The sequence below is a fragment of the Dermacentor variabilis genome, chromosome 6 (genome assembly GCF_050947875.1).
Source record: "Dermacentor variabilis isolate Ectoservices chromosome 6, ASM5094787v1, whole genome shotgun sequence".
Taxonomy (NCBI): Eukaryota; Metazoa; Arthropoda; class Arachnida; order Ixodida; family Ixodidae; genus Dermacentor; species Dermacentor variabilis.
Window position 1 is genome coordinate 155,206,747 of NC_134573.1, and position 16,087 is coordinate 155,222,833.

A 16,087-nucleotide genomic window follows, 5' to 3' on the forward strand; every position below is an offset into this window, starting at 1 on the left:
TCTTCTTGATAACACTCCGTTATCACTTGTCTCATCATACAAATATCAACCCGCCGTGGTTGCTCAGTGGCTATGGTGTTGGGCTGCTGAGCATGAGGTCGCGGGATCGAATCCCGGCCACGGCGGCCGCATTTTGATGGAGGCGAAATGCGAAAACACCCGTGTACTTAGATTTAGGTGCACGCTGAAGAACCCCAGGTGGTTACAATTTCAGGACTCCTCCACTACGGCGTGCCTCATAATCAGAAAAAAAACCCACATAATTTTAAATAAATCATACACATATCTGGGTATTCACATAACACACTATCTGTCCTGGAAAATGCACGTGAACTACGTATCTAACATGGCTAACCGCACGCCCGGATTCTTACGGCGTCATTTCATAGCTGCTAAGAACACCGTTAAGCTTCGCCTCTATAGGACGTAAATAAGACCTAAACTAGAATATGCATGCTCCATTTGTCATCCTAATCAGAGAACTTTAATTAACCCTTTAGAGACTGTCTAAAACTGCGCCCCCCGTTTTATTGCTTCAAATAACTCTCAAGCATCAAGTGTACCTGCAATGAAATCAGGCCTTGGTCTTCAGGTTCTTTGTCTGCGCCGAAATACTTTTGTTTATCTCCTTTGCGTGCAATTTATTGTACCAACCCTACTCTCAATGATAAGTTACCCCTTTCTCCATCTTGTATATCTTCATCAACTGACCACAACTTCAAGGTGGGTGTACGGCCCTGTCGAACTAGCTTTGAAATGAATTCATTTATTTCTCGAACAGCCTTCACCGACGTTAACAAATTTAAGGAAACCACTGCCGATTTTGTACGCCCCTCCTCTCTGTAATGCCTATAGAGCCGAGAGTATTGAAAATAAATAAATAAATAAATAAATAAATAAATAAATAAATAAATAAATAAATAAATAAATAAATAAATAAATAAATAAATAAATAAATAAATAAATCATTCTACTAAGCACGTCAAAGACATCCGTGAACCGGCTTATATCTTCACGTTTTATGCAGGAATCGTACGTAGGGGGACACACTCATTTTAGAGGATCGGCCGAGTACCCAGGGGCAATATTGAGTAGCGAAATCAAAGAAAACAAAGTGTACCAACGAATACGATAAAGACAACTCGCCATTTGGCTCTGATCTCGGCTCGTGGTGTTTCTGCCAGGATAGTGTATTTTGTATCAAGGAGCAGCACAGCTCGGTGTGTGGCTTTCTTCTGCCGAGAGAAAACGAGACGCCAGAATAGATGGCTCGGAAAGTGAGTGCAGCGGGCATGCATCGGTGCACATATTCACGAAGATTTTTGAAAGATAAAATTGTTCTTTTTTTCTCTCTCTGTTGCGGAAGAATATGTTTGCGTATTGGCCGTTCTTCGGACGCCCAGAAATTGTGAGTGGCGTGATAATGAGACGATGACATCGGTGATAGCAAATGGTGGGGAGCATTTGCGCAAGGCTGTTTTGCGAATGGTGGCCCTTGGTACATGCACGGACAGTTCAAGAAACGATGCCCTTCTCAAAAGCATGCGAAAGAAATGTTCAGCGGACTTCGGCTCATTGAAAACGTAGCGCAGAGGGCATGACGCCTGAGCCTACGTGTTTAAAGAAACAAATTATGTTAACGCGGCACTATCTTTCAAGTCAAACTTTGAATTGACGCGTGGGATAATACTGATTGTCCAGAAAAAAAAGGAGATGTAAAAACGTGATGATAACGGAACTGATAGTTTTGCAGTGTCTTGATGTCAAAATTTTCTATAATAAGCAGCGGTTATATAAGCCAAACTCCACCTAATTGCATAAGAAGGGCCATCGAGGGATAATTCCGTGAGGGAGCCAGCCACTTCATTAGTTGGCTCAGAGCCGTGGATCTGGAACTAGACAACTCCCTTGGGTTCCCAAAGACAGGTACAAGACATGCGAGCAGAAGGCAGCACATTTACTCCGAAAGCCCACCGAGTCGCGCGAGAACTAACCTACTGCGGCTCGGACAGTGACGGCCCAACAGTCTGAAACCCCCTGGGAAGGGAGGAAGACTGCGGCCGCGGCGATGGAGAACACGGAGGAGGCGACGACGACGAAGTAGCAATCCAAGACGACAGGGACAGTGTGGTCACGTACCATGACATACTGACACACTATACGAAACAAAGAGAAGCATACCCACAACCTAACGACAACTAGACAGATTGGAGAAGGTTGCAAACCAGAACGTTCCGAAACCCAGCACATTTAAACAGAGTAAATTCAAGACAATACCCAGACGCGAGCTCCAAGGTCTGCAAGCACGAACACGCAGACATGGCACACATATTATGGAAGTGCGCACAGGTGAGATCAATATATGTAGAGGACAACATAGAACCGGACCTTCTCGAGGAGCGATGGCTAAGCGCTCTGACTAGCTCGGAACTACACGACCAACTATGGGCAATCCAGCGGGTCCGGGCAGCGGTGGAAAGGCTATGCCTCACCGCACATAATTCCCGCGTGGCCTGAGCCCGGGCTGGCAACCTCGCAGGTACTTTTCTTATTAAAGTTTTTTTCCGTCCGTTCGTACTCCGTGCCATATTTACTCTATTTATTTTGCCGCCTCGGCCTGGCAGTGCAAGTGCCCGGCAACTCGTAACGATCACCTGCCTCGCAGAGAGTGCGATTGCCATGAGGATTGTGCGTGCTCCCGAAAATCTGAACACAGGAGACTAACTCGATAGCCATAAATCATCTATCCTAACACATTCCTACTTCCTTGGAAAATATTTTTTGGCGTTTTTATCACCATATTTGAATCTAATTTGGAAGTGTAAATACATTGTATCTGTCACCAGTGTTACTTAGCCTCTTCTACGATTCAGCGGAGGGAAAGGAAGAAACGTTAAGATAGAAACGATTCGACGGAGGGAGCCGTGTGTTGAGGCAACAAGAAACATAACGTTTATTTTTAAACTCACACGCCCAAATTGTTAACTCCTTTGTTATCATTATTATTTTTAGGCACCTAAATAAACCGCCCGATTCTTGGCCAATCCCCCACTGTGGGTATGTGCCACGGCCACTCAGGACAACAACAACAACATAACGGATGCAAAGAGGTGTACAGGCTGTGGAAAATTATTAACCCACAGTTCTTTCTGCCCGACTGTCAAGCAAATAATAATGACATCTTTGACTGGTCGCCTACATCCACCGGCACAGAGTCGGGCGGATCCAGCGTTTTTCGAACTCGGAGGCAGAGGAGAACACAGAAGCCGAACGTGCGACTTGTTCTCGGAGGAAGCAATGACAGAGACGAAAGGGCGTGACTACAGCAAACCTCCTATTTCGCACAAAAGTCTAGCCAAAGCACCCGACGGTGCCAAGGAAAACGGCGCATGCGCGATCATTTGCTGAGACGCAAACACGCGAAGTGGCCGAGGTACGCTGAGACGTAGCTCAAGGAGGCGCCGCGACACTGTTTGGTGATCACATGACGGGAAAGGCTCACAATCTCGTCGACTGCCCCGAGGACAGGGCTCGGAGTGGCTGTGTGCGCTTGACGCGTGAGCAGAGTGATTGAAAAGAACTAGTCGAACGGGGGGCAAGGCGTGCGCTCTCTTAACTAGCTCAAGTATGGGCGTACCGTTATAGTGTACTATGGTGCTCCTGCTGTACTACATCACTGCTCTTAAGGGAGCTCTAGAGCGCTCCGACCCGTCCAGCCGAAGATGTCTATAGAAAAGCACAAATGCTTAAGGGTCCCCCCATGACTGACATGCTTACAACAAATTACGCAGTAACATTAAGTGTATGTGAACTAAAAGCTGTTCTAAAGAAATGTAGTGCGCAAGCGTACAATGAGCCAGAAGCGCGAACAGTAATAGGAAATCCGCTTTGAGATTACTCAACGAAGCCGTGCCAAGTTATAAAAAGAATCCTGGGACACCTATGCACTTCGTATGACTTGTGAATGCGAAAGCATTAACGTCCAATTAATAGCCGCTGAGCGCTCTTCTGAGTAATGAACTCAACGCGGGCAAGCGAGCGCGTTGAGACGCTTTGCACGTTTTGATGTGGCCTTATCGCTGCACAGTTGGAACGCAGGCGAGAGCTTGCGCGATCAAGGAATTCGTGGATAAGCAAAAGCGAGGGTGACGTGGCGTCGCGGCGATGCGCTCTCCCCTCACGCAACACCTGGCGTGCTCTACTGGGGCAGCAGGTGGTCCCTTTCGCCCGCTCTGCTTCTGTGTTTCTGATGAGTTCATGAGTAAGAAAAAGTGCAAGGAAGCACTACATCTATCTATCTATCTATCTATCTATCTATCTATCTATCTATCTATCTATCTATCTATCTATCTATCTATCTATCTATCTATCTATCTATCTATCTATCTATCTATCTATCTATCTATCTATCTATCTATCTATCTATCTATCTATCTATCTATCTATCTATCTATCTATCTATGTTTGTCTCTAGCACTTTCCCACCTAACTGGCTCACTGGGTTGTCCATGGTCGAACGCGTAGCGCATCGGGTTGCTGTGCTGAGGGAGCATGGGTCGAAACCAACTGTCAGACCAACTTGGGTCGATGTTTATGCGGCAATATGTACCTATGCCAGCCTTCAACCAACCTCTTTCAAGCCAACATATGTTACTGCGGACGGGGACTGGATAGGTACCGTAGTTCAATGAACCTCTTCGATGTCAACTTGGGATCGCTGGGCATCTGTTCGTAGGTGTGTGCCACTCTACAACGACAAAATAGATCCTTTAAGTTTCTCCGATGCTGGACGGAGTCTAACTCGCCTCGCAAGGATTCCTCAAGGACCGCAACCAGACGCTTTGGGAGGCTGCGCCTCAAGTGCACTGGCTATGTGCCGCTCTTGAATGAACCACTCGAGAGAACAAGAATGGGAACCAAGCGAGGGAACAATACTCAGTACCGGTGCGCCGCCCTTCTCGTCTCAGAGGCCATTCGCAGACTTCTCGGCAGCGCCACTAGATGCCGCAGCGCGTACAGAAAGACGCGCTAGAGAGGAGCCCGCTTGCAGCATTACGCGTTTTTTAGCGTTCGCAAAGTAGCGGCGCGATATGCATTTCGGAGGCCATGTGCAGCCTCCGCGGCAGCGGCGTCAGATGGCGCCGAGTTCTCACTGCAGCACACGTGCCATACATAACTCGTTTCGACGGTGGCAATACGTTGTATCGCTATGTTCATTCAATGCTATACACATCACCATCGATAGTCATCGTTAGATGGGTAATTCTTTTAAAGGCTAAGCTTTTTATGGCTCTTCCGCGAGAGCTAGGGTTCGACGTCGCTTTCTTGCCGGATATATATTTGGTGTGCATATAGACAATATGGGATAATGAGTATGTGCCGACTACTGTCTTGACGATTTGACAAGTTGGGACACACTGTATGTGCCACAATAGACAACTTGATTCTGGTTCCTATCTAGTTCCATAAACAACTAGGGTCAGTGGTTATGCGGCAATAGGTTTGTGTCCATTATCAGTCAATTCCCCACGATGGTATTCGCTCTGTGACATAAGGGGTATGAAGCCTTAAATGCATTTACGTATGTGACGTGGTACATCTGTGTGCATACAACTATCATCAACATTCTTGCTTCGACACTCGCCGAGCACCAATTTCACGTTGTGATGCAGCCCGCAACAGCTAAACACCACGAGTCAGTGCTCGTGCCATCTGCTACTACTGCTACCTTGCTTTGTCAAAGAAGCTTCGCCTCATTTAGATGACAAAATAGTTGAGTCTGCGTGATTTTTTCTCACTACTTCTCATTGCTATTAGCGTTCTTTGCCTACTTCAGGCACTTTGAGTCTGTGTAGCCTCTTACGCCAATCAAGTGAGTCAAGTTGTCCGCTAACTTAGGCTGCTAGGTGTGTGCTCGTGGTCGTGATCACGTCGTGTTCGTTCCATCGTCTTCATTACAGCTTCGTCATCCGACTCTGGTCATGCCGTCGTCATGATGCCATCTTTGTCATTTCTATTGTCGTCATGCCATCGTCATCACGCTGTAGTACAATCGTCATCATTTCAGAAACGTCACCCCATTGTCATGTCATCGTCATCAAACCGCCTTCGTCATTCTTTCGACGTCATTTCTTCTTCGTTATTCCATCATGACTATGCTGTCGTTGTCACGTCATCTTCATTGCATCGTCGTCGTACAGTCCTCATCTTGCATTCGATGCCCTGCCCTCGTCGGGATGCTGTCGCGCTCATTACATCACTGTCATGCTAGCTTCGTAATCCGTTTCTCATTATGCTGTCGTCGTCATACCACCTTCGTCGTTACATCGACGCCCCCATTCCTCAATTCGATCTGAATAACGCTGTCATCATTCAACTGTAATTATGCCATATTTGTCATGCCATAGTCAATGTTCTGTCGTCGTCGTGCAGTTATTTTCAAGCATTCGTTGTCATACTCTCGTCACCACCCCATCATCGTCATCCTATTCTCCTCATGCCGTCGTTGTCACACTGTCGTCGTTATACCACCATCATCATTTTAGAATCATCATCCCATGTCATCATGCCATCGCTTTTTACCGCCATCGTTGTTTCATCGACGCCTTTTCTCCTTCATCATTCTATCGTCGTCACCGCGTCGTTATCATATGGTTCTCGTTATGCCGTCACATTCACGGCCGACCATGGCAAGCTAGTGTCATAGTAAACTAGGCCAATCCAAGAGACAGTGTATACCGCATATAGCCGAAGCAACGCAAATGTCAGAATGATTACAACAACTTACAAATATAGGTGCCTTCGGGGACGCGGTGTGTCACAACATGTCATGAACGATCACGTTAACGTCGACAGTCATCGTAGGATGGGTTCAGGCAGATTTTTTTTTCATTCCCGACAATTTACCCTGGAGTAGCATGTCGAACCATTCGCTAAACCATTCTCTCCAGATTCCACTAAAGTTTTCCGCTTTCTCGATCTTGTTTCCCTTTACTTTCTTTCTCACACAGGACCCGAGCAGTCATTCATATCCATGCCGATTGTGTTCCTACAACAAACCTTCCTTGAACGCGTTGCGCGGCCCCGCATTAGCGCTACCGAGCAATCATCATCGCCGACAGCACGAAGAAAGAAGAGGGCGATCGAGACGCCGCTCCCTATGGAGGATCGCAAGGATCAGGCGACCGCGGCGGGCAGTAGCGGTGCCGCTGCAGCACGCGGGAGCCTGTCCACGGAGGTAGCGGTCGCGCAGCCGTCGAAGGACGATGCGCCTGTGCGCGAACCGAAGCCCGATGACGCCGTCGACGAGAGGGACTACCGGTGCGGCGTGGGCAGTTGCAGACCAGGCTGGCTACAGAGGTTTGCCACGCCGCGTTACTACGCCTTCATTCTCGCCACTCTGGGCACCTGTCAGGGGGCCTATCGCATGTACATGGTCAGCACACTAACCACGATGGAGAAACGATTCTCGCTGTCAAGTAAACAGACGGGTTTCATCCTGATCGGCGACGACGTTAGCCCCATCCTGGCCAACATTGTGCTCATCCTGTTTCTCAAGCGCACCAGCAAGCCGAACTGGGTGTCCGCCGGAATGATGTGCTGCTTCATCGGAACGCTCTTCAACCTGATGCCTTACGTGGTTTACGGCCCACGAGGGTCCTTCACGGGGACGTCCAAGAAAAAGACTATGGACTTTTGCGGCGACGCTCACAATGCAACATCGCAGCCAGGATGCGAGGAGCAATCGTTTTGGGGGACTTCTGCAGGTCCCATCATGTGGTTCTTCATGGGAAACTTTCTCAACGGACTGGGTACCACGGCCTACTACACCATCGGTAGCACGTACATGGATGACAGTGTTGAGAGAAGTTATACGGCAGCCTACTTTGGTAAGCTTCGTTGTTCGTTGTTATACAGTGAAACTGTTAGGGGTAATTCCGCAGTAGTTCTCGTGCGGTAGCCGGGAAGGCCACCGAGAGTGTCCCGGCTAACAGCTGATGGCAGACGCCGCACAGCGGCGCCTGCAATCAGCTATTGTTGGTATTGCGTTGTTGGTACTGCGCAGTTTATTTCCGACGTTACACGTCGGAACTTACACAAGTGTTTAGCAAAGACCAGACCACCAGCCAGAACGTCAGAAGTTTACTGTGCTTTACCAACGTACTTCGTAATCGATTCTTTGAAGTTATTCCTCCGAGGCCAGCGTGATTCCTACTGAATTATACATACATACATATATATATATATATATATATATATTCTATGAAGTTACATATATATAAGACGCCAACAAACAATGACACCAAGGACAACATAGAGGAGATTACTTGTACTTACTTATTGACTGAAAGAAACAATATATTATTGGAAATGAAAGTGAATGAAAAAAACAACTTGACGTAGGTAGGGAACGATCCGACGTTATCGCATTACGCGTGCGATGCTATAACCAACTCAGCGACCGCAGCGCCGTTTTTCCATCTACTTTCTTTAGTATTTGTTTCCCCACTAGACCTAACCATAGGAGTGTTAGCTAGCGCCACCACTCACAATCATTGGCGGCGGATGTGGAACACCTTCTCTGCCGCAGGTGTCACGAGTACGTGATCTTTTTCAGTAAAGGCAACTGGTCAATAAGCCCACACATGCTACCTGAAGGCATCAATGTTGCCGGATTCGAAACCCTCGTTAGGTGATAAACGAGAAGAAAGGGGTTAAGCGAGGGGCCCGATATGTATTAATAATATATCATAAGAAGCCAACGAACAAGGGCACCAAAGAAAACATAGGGGAAATTACTTGTACTTGCTAACTGAATTAAAGAAATTATAAGTTATTGGAAAAGAAAGTTGAAAGCGGTTAAGCCTAGTGGTGAAACATAAATACCCAAGAAAGTTGATGGGAAAACGGCGCCGTGGTTGCTCAATTGGTACAGAAGCACGCGTAATGCGAAGACGTGGGATCGTTCCCAACCTGCGGTAATTTGTTTTTTCATCCACTTTCATTTTCAATAACTTATGATTTCTGTAATTCAATTACCAAGTACAAGTAATTTATCCTATATTATCCTTGGTGTCATTGTCTGTTGGCCCTTCTTAGGATATGATTAATCAAAATCGGGCTCCTCGGTTAACGCCTTTCCTCTCGTTGTTGCACACACACACACACACACACACACACACACACACACACACATATATATATATATATATATATATATATATATATATATATATATATATATATATATATATATATATATATATATACATATATATATATATATATATATATATATATATATATATATATATATATATATATATATATATATATATATCAGTAAGTCAGCGTGCTGAGATGGTCGGGGCGTTGTATGCAATGGGAATTGTATGAACACTCCACGACGATTTTTTCGCCGTCGTCGATAATTACACATATATACTAATTTGTCTAGTGTCAATGCGGAGCATTCTTAGCATCATTCTTGGGACTTTGTGGTTGGTTTGGTTTTCTTGGGCTGGATAGAGTTGGGTTGGGTTCAGTCCCGTTTTACCTCACTAAAATAAAAAAAAAAACTATGTCACTGACGGTGGAATCAAAACTCTGCGTCGAGCACAGCATTTCGGTGCTCCGATCCTCAGGTCACGATGGAATTTCTTTATCTTTATCGCCCTTATTAACTGAACAAACCATTAAGCCATGATCGCAGGCATACTTATCTCGTTTCAATGCCAGCCACCTACTCGACACGCTCGGAACGTGTGTCACGCGCCACTTATTCGTCTTTGTTTGTGGCAGCTCGCGCTATGAGGTGCCGGGGTTAGAATGCACAATTTTCTGTGCCGGCCCATGTTCCTCAGTACTTTCCTCATAGCACGCTACGTAGAAATTGTACAACGTTGTACCGACCACACGTTCACCAAAGGTAATCATGCTTTAACATTTCATTGCTGCGCCCACCGTGGCAGCTCAGTGGCTTTGGTGTTGCGTTTCTAAAAGCACGAGGTCACGGGATCGAATCCCGGCCATGGCGGCCACATTTCGGTGGGGGCGAAATGCAAAACGCCGGCAGATCCCACGCCATGTAGGAATCAATGTTATGCGAAGCAGTTTTACCAAGGTAACGAAAAAAGAACATTAGAGCACCAAGACGTAGGCGGCTGTTTCATGACCTTCAAGGCACGCATGTCATGACCTATCATTTTTGTCTCTCATACACTCTTGTCATATACAATGCCAATTGTAGTACATACCAAGGCGTAGGTGGCTGTTTCATGACCTATATGACAGGCATGTCATGATATTCATGTCATGACCAATCATTTATGTTTGTCATAGACTCTTATCATACTATGCCAATTTTGGCACATACCAACTTAACGAAACGGCCATGAGAGCACCAAGACGTAGGCGGCTAGATAGATAAATAGATAGATAGATAGATATTAGATAGATATTGTAAAAGTGGCATCTGTTCGCCAAAGAATGCTTCGCATTTAAAACATCTGTGCACTTAGATTTATGCGCATGTTAAAGCACCCCAGGTGGCCAAAATGAATCCCGGGACCTTCACTACGGCGTGCCTCATAATCAGATCGGGGTTTTGTAACGTAAAACCCCATAACTTCTTTGACGGAGAGCAAAGGTCCTTGTTGTTTTCATACACTACATGACATAGCCATAGATACGTAGGATTGCATAACACGTAGTTTCTGATGACATCACATTCTGCGTTTACCTTGTTTACGCTCATCCGCCACTTATGCAGAAACACGTTGTAGCCATGGTAGTACCTTCGAGTGTGGGGTTTCTGCAGCGAAGCATCGCGTCCTTCACATCGAGCAAACATGACCTGGCATGTTATCAGAACGGCGGCTGAGGTGCTCTAGAAGAAAGAAAGAAGAGAAAGAAACTTAGTAGTAAGACGCTCCTCCTACTCCCGTCACACGAGGGGTCAGATGATAAGAGTACGGTACGCAATAATTCCACCCCCTACCTCACCCCAAATTTGCTCAGAAAGACGAAGTATTCCTCGGCCAGTTGAAGTGCTTTCAAAGGGATGTTCGATCTCCTTCAAACTTCTTTACTTTTCAGTCGAAAAAGTAAGATTGCGCAGGCCCATTACAAATGCAACAATGACACCAGTTCGCGTTCTAACGTGTATAGATGTATCGATTCGATTGCCACACGATTTAGCAGACGCATAAATCGTCATCAACCTCTGTTACTTCACACGCACGAGAAGTAACATAGAGACAGAAATTTTAAATACCGAGATCGTGTTTCTTGTGGCCCGCACCATGAATAGTTCCCCGCAACTCCTTTTAAGAGACGTGTTGCTCACTGTGAACAGGAGCTCCTAAAGATTGTTTAACTTCCTTTATTGTGCCCTCGCTGCTTTAAGAAATCGTGAATAGATGACTATAGATTCAAAACGACGCAGAATAGAGCATGTGACAGGGATATCTGAACCCTAAAGCCTTGACCAGAAGACAACTGAAAAGGCATAAAAAGACATCCTTATGTACGCATAGCTTTCGTCTCGGGACCAAATCGAGTGTATATAGCATGCAAGGAGAAAAACGCGATGACGAACGACGTAACATTCCCGCTGTGAAGGAAAATGTCACCGCGAGAGAGGTAAACTTACGACAGTGTAATGTTTGTGGTTTATTCAACTACAGGCTACGTCATGGTCTTTCGTCTGATCGGGCCAGTCCTAGGTTATTTCCTCGGATATTTCACCCTGAAGTACCCCGAGGATGTCACACGTAAGTAGGCTTTTCATATTAGACCATTACAGCACACGTAACACCCATCCCGATGTAAGTTTTGCAGATATCACTGCCGCACACCTCCGTTTCGATATCAGCGGGCTGCAGAAATTGTGAGACATATAGGGCCTGTGGGAATACTGCAAAACATACGTTCTGCAGCGAGATAATTTAAAAGCACTCTCTCTTGAAGTGGAGCTATGTGTTTGGGAAAAAAGAAGAAAGGGAAAAAAAGAGATGGAGGCCACGGTGCGCCAATGGTACGCATGGTTCTCCCACGCCCAAAATCTTCCTTTTTCTACAGCTTCGTTGTGTTCGCCCCGATAAGGCAGGCCATCAGGCCTACCTCGGCTGACTCGTCGTCCCCGCAGCCACCAGCGAAAGTAAAGACACATCAGCGGTAAAATTAATGGACATGTTCGAGGGAACCGCACAACGCTGAAGTGTGACTTGTGTCAGGTGTAGGCACCGAACGCCGAGGCAGTCAGAGTTTTTAGTTACTGACGACCACTTCTGAGAGACCGAGCGATCACAGAGCGTCTAACTCCGGTGTAGGAGAGTTTCTCAAATGTTGTTGCTCTTGTTTATAAAAAAAAAGCGTGCAAAATAAACTTTGTTGTACAGCCTTATCTTTATCGCGGCCATCACGAAACAATGTCTGCCTTTGCACATTGACGAGACGACTGTGCGCTTCTTGTTCCTCGCTTCTAAACCCTGCCAGAAAAGTCCCACGTGGAGCCAGGCGACCCTACATGGATCGGAGCCTGGTGGCTGGGTTACGCCTTCATTGCAACGGCAATTTTTCTCAGCACAATTCCGATGTTCCTATTCCCCAAGAAGATGCACGCCGGGTCCGAAGCCAACAGGGAGCAAGTGGCAGTCAAAACAAAGCTGGACTCGGACATCGCAGGTAATCACGAGCCGCACGCCCTGCCGCGACATCCGCATTTCGCACAAAATTGACGGAACGCTGTCACATCTTTTTTCTTCGCCTGAAGGCGCATTAAAAGCGCTAAACCACTGACAGCAGTGTCTGTAAACACGGGCGGTATTCTCTAGGAATCACTTTCGAGGCTGCAGTCACTTTCCCCACATTGTGCGTGGCTCGGCGCCGCATACGCGCCCAAGCATGCGCGTGCGGCCGACAGTGCTCCTGTCGCACAGCGCGAAGATAGCGAGCTCGGCAAAGCGCCTGAAGCGCTTTCGGCCGTTTATACGCCAAGTGCGGTCAGGAGGCACATCGCGAGAGTGATGAGTGATCACTCGCGAGAGTGATCGTATTCCCGAAAGTTTAACCACTCGAGGATACTGCCGCGTAGCGCACAGCAGCGCCGTAACACAGAGCCGCGAGAAAAGGAAACAGCTATCAGCCGCACACGCTGCGATTTCGTGTCAGAGAATTCGCCGCTCACCTTCGAACACTTGTGTCCAGCTTCTTAACCTTGACGGGGTGCCGCAGTTAAAGGCGAAGTTAAGGCTTCTGTGGGAGAAAACAAGCAAAAAAAAATTATAGGGTTTTACGTGCCAAAACCACTTTCAGATTATGAGGCACGCCGTAGTGGAGGACTCCGGAAATTTCGACCACCTGGGGTTCGTTAACGTGCACCTAAATCTAAGCACACGGGTGTTTTCGCATTTCGCTCCCATCGAAATGCGGCCGCCGTGGCCGGGATTTGATCCCGCGACCTCGTGCTCAAACACCATAGCCACTGAGCAACCACGGCGGGTGAAAAGAAGCAATAGGATGTAACAAGACATTAGAATGAAAATGTCAAGTGATATCTCGTGAATGGACAGACTTTCGCCTTCATCCTCTTTAGCGTATGCTAAAGTGACTCAATTCTTTAGGGCATCACAGTGGAGGATCCCCATAATCGCTTCGCCGGTCATAAACACTTATACAGGGGGCGGGCAAGCCATTGCCGCCATGGCATCTGCACAGCGAACCCACACGCACAGCCCACTAACTCACTCATTCTCTCACTCTCTCTTCCCACACACACTCTCGCTCTCTTTCTATTGCTCGAAGCTTGCACAATGGGGCATGAATCCTTCGTGAAAAACACGGCGGCAGAAAACACAAGTACCGGCTTCTCGTATAGTAAAATGAATTTCAGTGTAACTAGTTTGCTTCTATCGCAATATCATATATAAACGCAGCGCTGACAAAATACCGTGTATAGTATAATTATTATTTGAAAGAAAGCCTCAACTGCAGATGTGTCTTCTTTCCGACTAATTTCAGAATTGTGGCGAGGACTTGGAAGGCTGGCGAGGAATCCCATCTACATGTTCAGACTTTTTCATTCCATAGCAGGGTATATAGTCGCGGGCGGCATGTCGACTACTGTTTCGCGCTACATGGAGAAGCAGTTCGCAATTACAGCGTCCTTTTCCAGTCTAATGACCGGTGAGTAACTAAACCGTCTAGTCATTGTAACGTCTCACGACAGACGTAGCGCGTTTCGTCCTTGGGCCCTGGAGATGCCTAGCGCAATGTGGCCCGCGATCTGAACAGCTATAAGGGTCGCTGGGGAACGGTGTAGGTGTAATGAATAGGAAACCTTATAGAAGCAACGTTAAGAGATAGGAAGCGCACAGCACGGATTTGTAAGCAATTGAAACACCCTAATATTCTCGTGGAGATTATTATTATTATTATTATTATTATTATTATTATTATTATTATTATTATTATTATTATTATTATTATTATTATTATTATTATTATTATTATTTTCTTGAATGCCCCTGTTACGGTTATCACATAGGGGTGGGCTTGTTTAATGAAAAAAGGCGTCATCGGTATTTAGCAGCCCTGAAATGCGCTACTTTAAAGTAGTGCAAATGTTCTTCGTGCAGATAATTCAAGTTCCTTGCTGCCTGGATGAAGAAGGACAGGCCTCAGATGTGAAGGAGTACGCGAGGGTGGCGGTTGTAAGGTTTCTTTAGGTGACAGATTCGCGAACAGTGGGAAGGGACAGGCAAGAATTCAGAGTTGTCGTAGATAATCAGACCGACATAATAAGCGTTGTGTTCATTCATTTCAGTAAACAAGTAGCAGAGTTGGTCACACAAAGAAAACAGTGTAATTGTACATCATAATTCTAAATTATGGACATTAGCCGAGACACATTGCCGGCTGTAGAAATGATCGTTATGTAATTATAAATACATCTGGTCGCACAATTTCTAATGGACTTGGATGAAGTAGAAATGCTACACTGATCAAAGTTTCAAACTATGCGTTTCAAACTACAGTTTGAGTTGCACGATTGTCGAACATGAAAGCACTTTTTCAGAAGGTGGAGTGGATTTTAAAGGGGCATGTAAGTCCCCAAGAACACGGTTAGCCTAGTTACTGATTTTCATTATGTCTTCTGACTTGAAATATTAAGGGTTATACGAATGCCTTGACTTAGCAACTACGGAAATTACTGCTTTTTAATAACTTAGCTAAAACAGGAGTGAGACAGATGTTGGTGGAAAAAAAGGAGTATAGAAAAGTTTTGTTTACATGCAGAAACATTAACCGGATTTATTACCATTCTTCAATGATATACATTTAAGTAACGAATAACAACTTCAGAGATGTTCTTGACGAGGCAGTAGATAGCGCAATCAGGGAACAACCGTATGTAGGAAGAAATTATGGTTGGGCCCTCATTTATATTAAACTTAGGAGAGGACGAATAACGGTGCCTTGTGGAACACAGCAGAGTACAGGACAAGTAGAGGAAGGGTTGTTAGAGGTGAACGTAAACTGACTGCAAATTAGGCAGGAAGCTACACTACCGTTTATAAATGAGTGGATCACGATTTGAACACGAAAATTTTAGGTGGAACTGTTATGGTGGACTTGGGCAGGTCACTGTGTAGAACATATAAGCGGTAGTCTCTTAGGGTAATAGAACAGCTGCGAAGGGAACTGAAACATTGAAAAAAAAATGGCACACAATTAGGTAAATTAACGAGACTGAGGAATTAGATCACACAACAGCATCGAACTGAGTGAACCAACGAAGGACAGAGATAAATGAAGATTGTGGGCAGAGGCCTTAGTTCTGCACTAGGCCTATAGGTTGTTGACGATAACAGTGACGTTAATAATTGGCCTCATTCTCAATGCTTGAAATAAACGTGGCCAGGTTAGACAAACTGCAACTTGGTAATTAACTTCTCTGCTTGAAAGTATACTTCAGACATGCAGTCGGTAATGTTATGTACTTTGTGGAAAACATTAAAAACCATAGTCAGGAAAATAGAAGTTAAAATTAAATTATGGGGTTTTGCGTGCCAAAACCCCGATC

The 16,087-nt window shown here is 45.8% G+C and overlaps 1 protein-coding gene across 2 annotated transcripts in view; it reads left to right on the forward strand.

Moving 5' to 3' along the window:
• Positions 1 to 7,098: 7,098 nt before the first annotated feature.
• Positions 7,099 to 16,087, forward strand: part of LOC142584411 (solute carrier organic anion transporter family member 74D-like) — a 33,798-nt gene continuing 24,809 nt past the window's right edge. For both annotated transcript variants that reach the window (XM_075694557.1, XM_075694558.1), the window contains exons 1-4: positions 7,099 to 7,889; positions 11,688 to 11,774; positions 12,499 to 12,687; positions 14,023 to 14,187. In XM_075694557.1, coding sequence (XP_075550672.1) covers positions 7,160 to 7,889; positions 11,688 to 11,774; positions 12,499 to 12,687; positions 14,023 to 14,187 — 1,171 coding nt within the window. In that variant the 5' untranslated portion in view covers positions 7,099 to 7,159. The remainder of the gene's footprint in view (positions 7,890 to 11,687; positions 11,775 to 12,498; positions 12,688 to 14,022; positions 14,188 to 16,087) is intronic.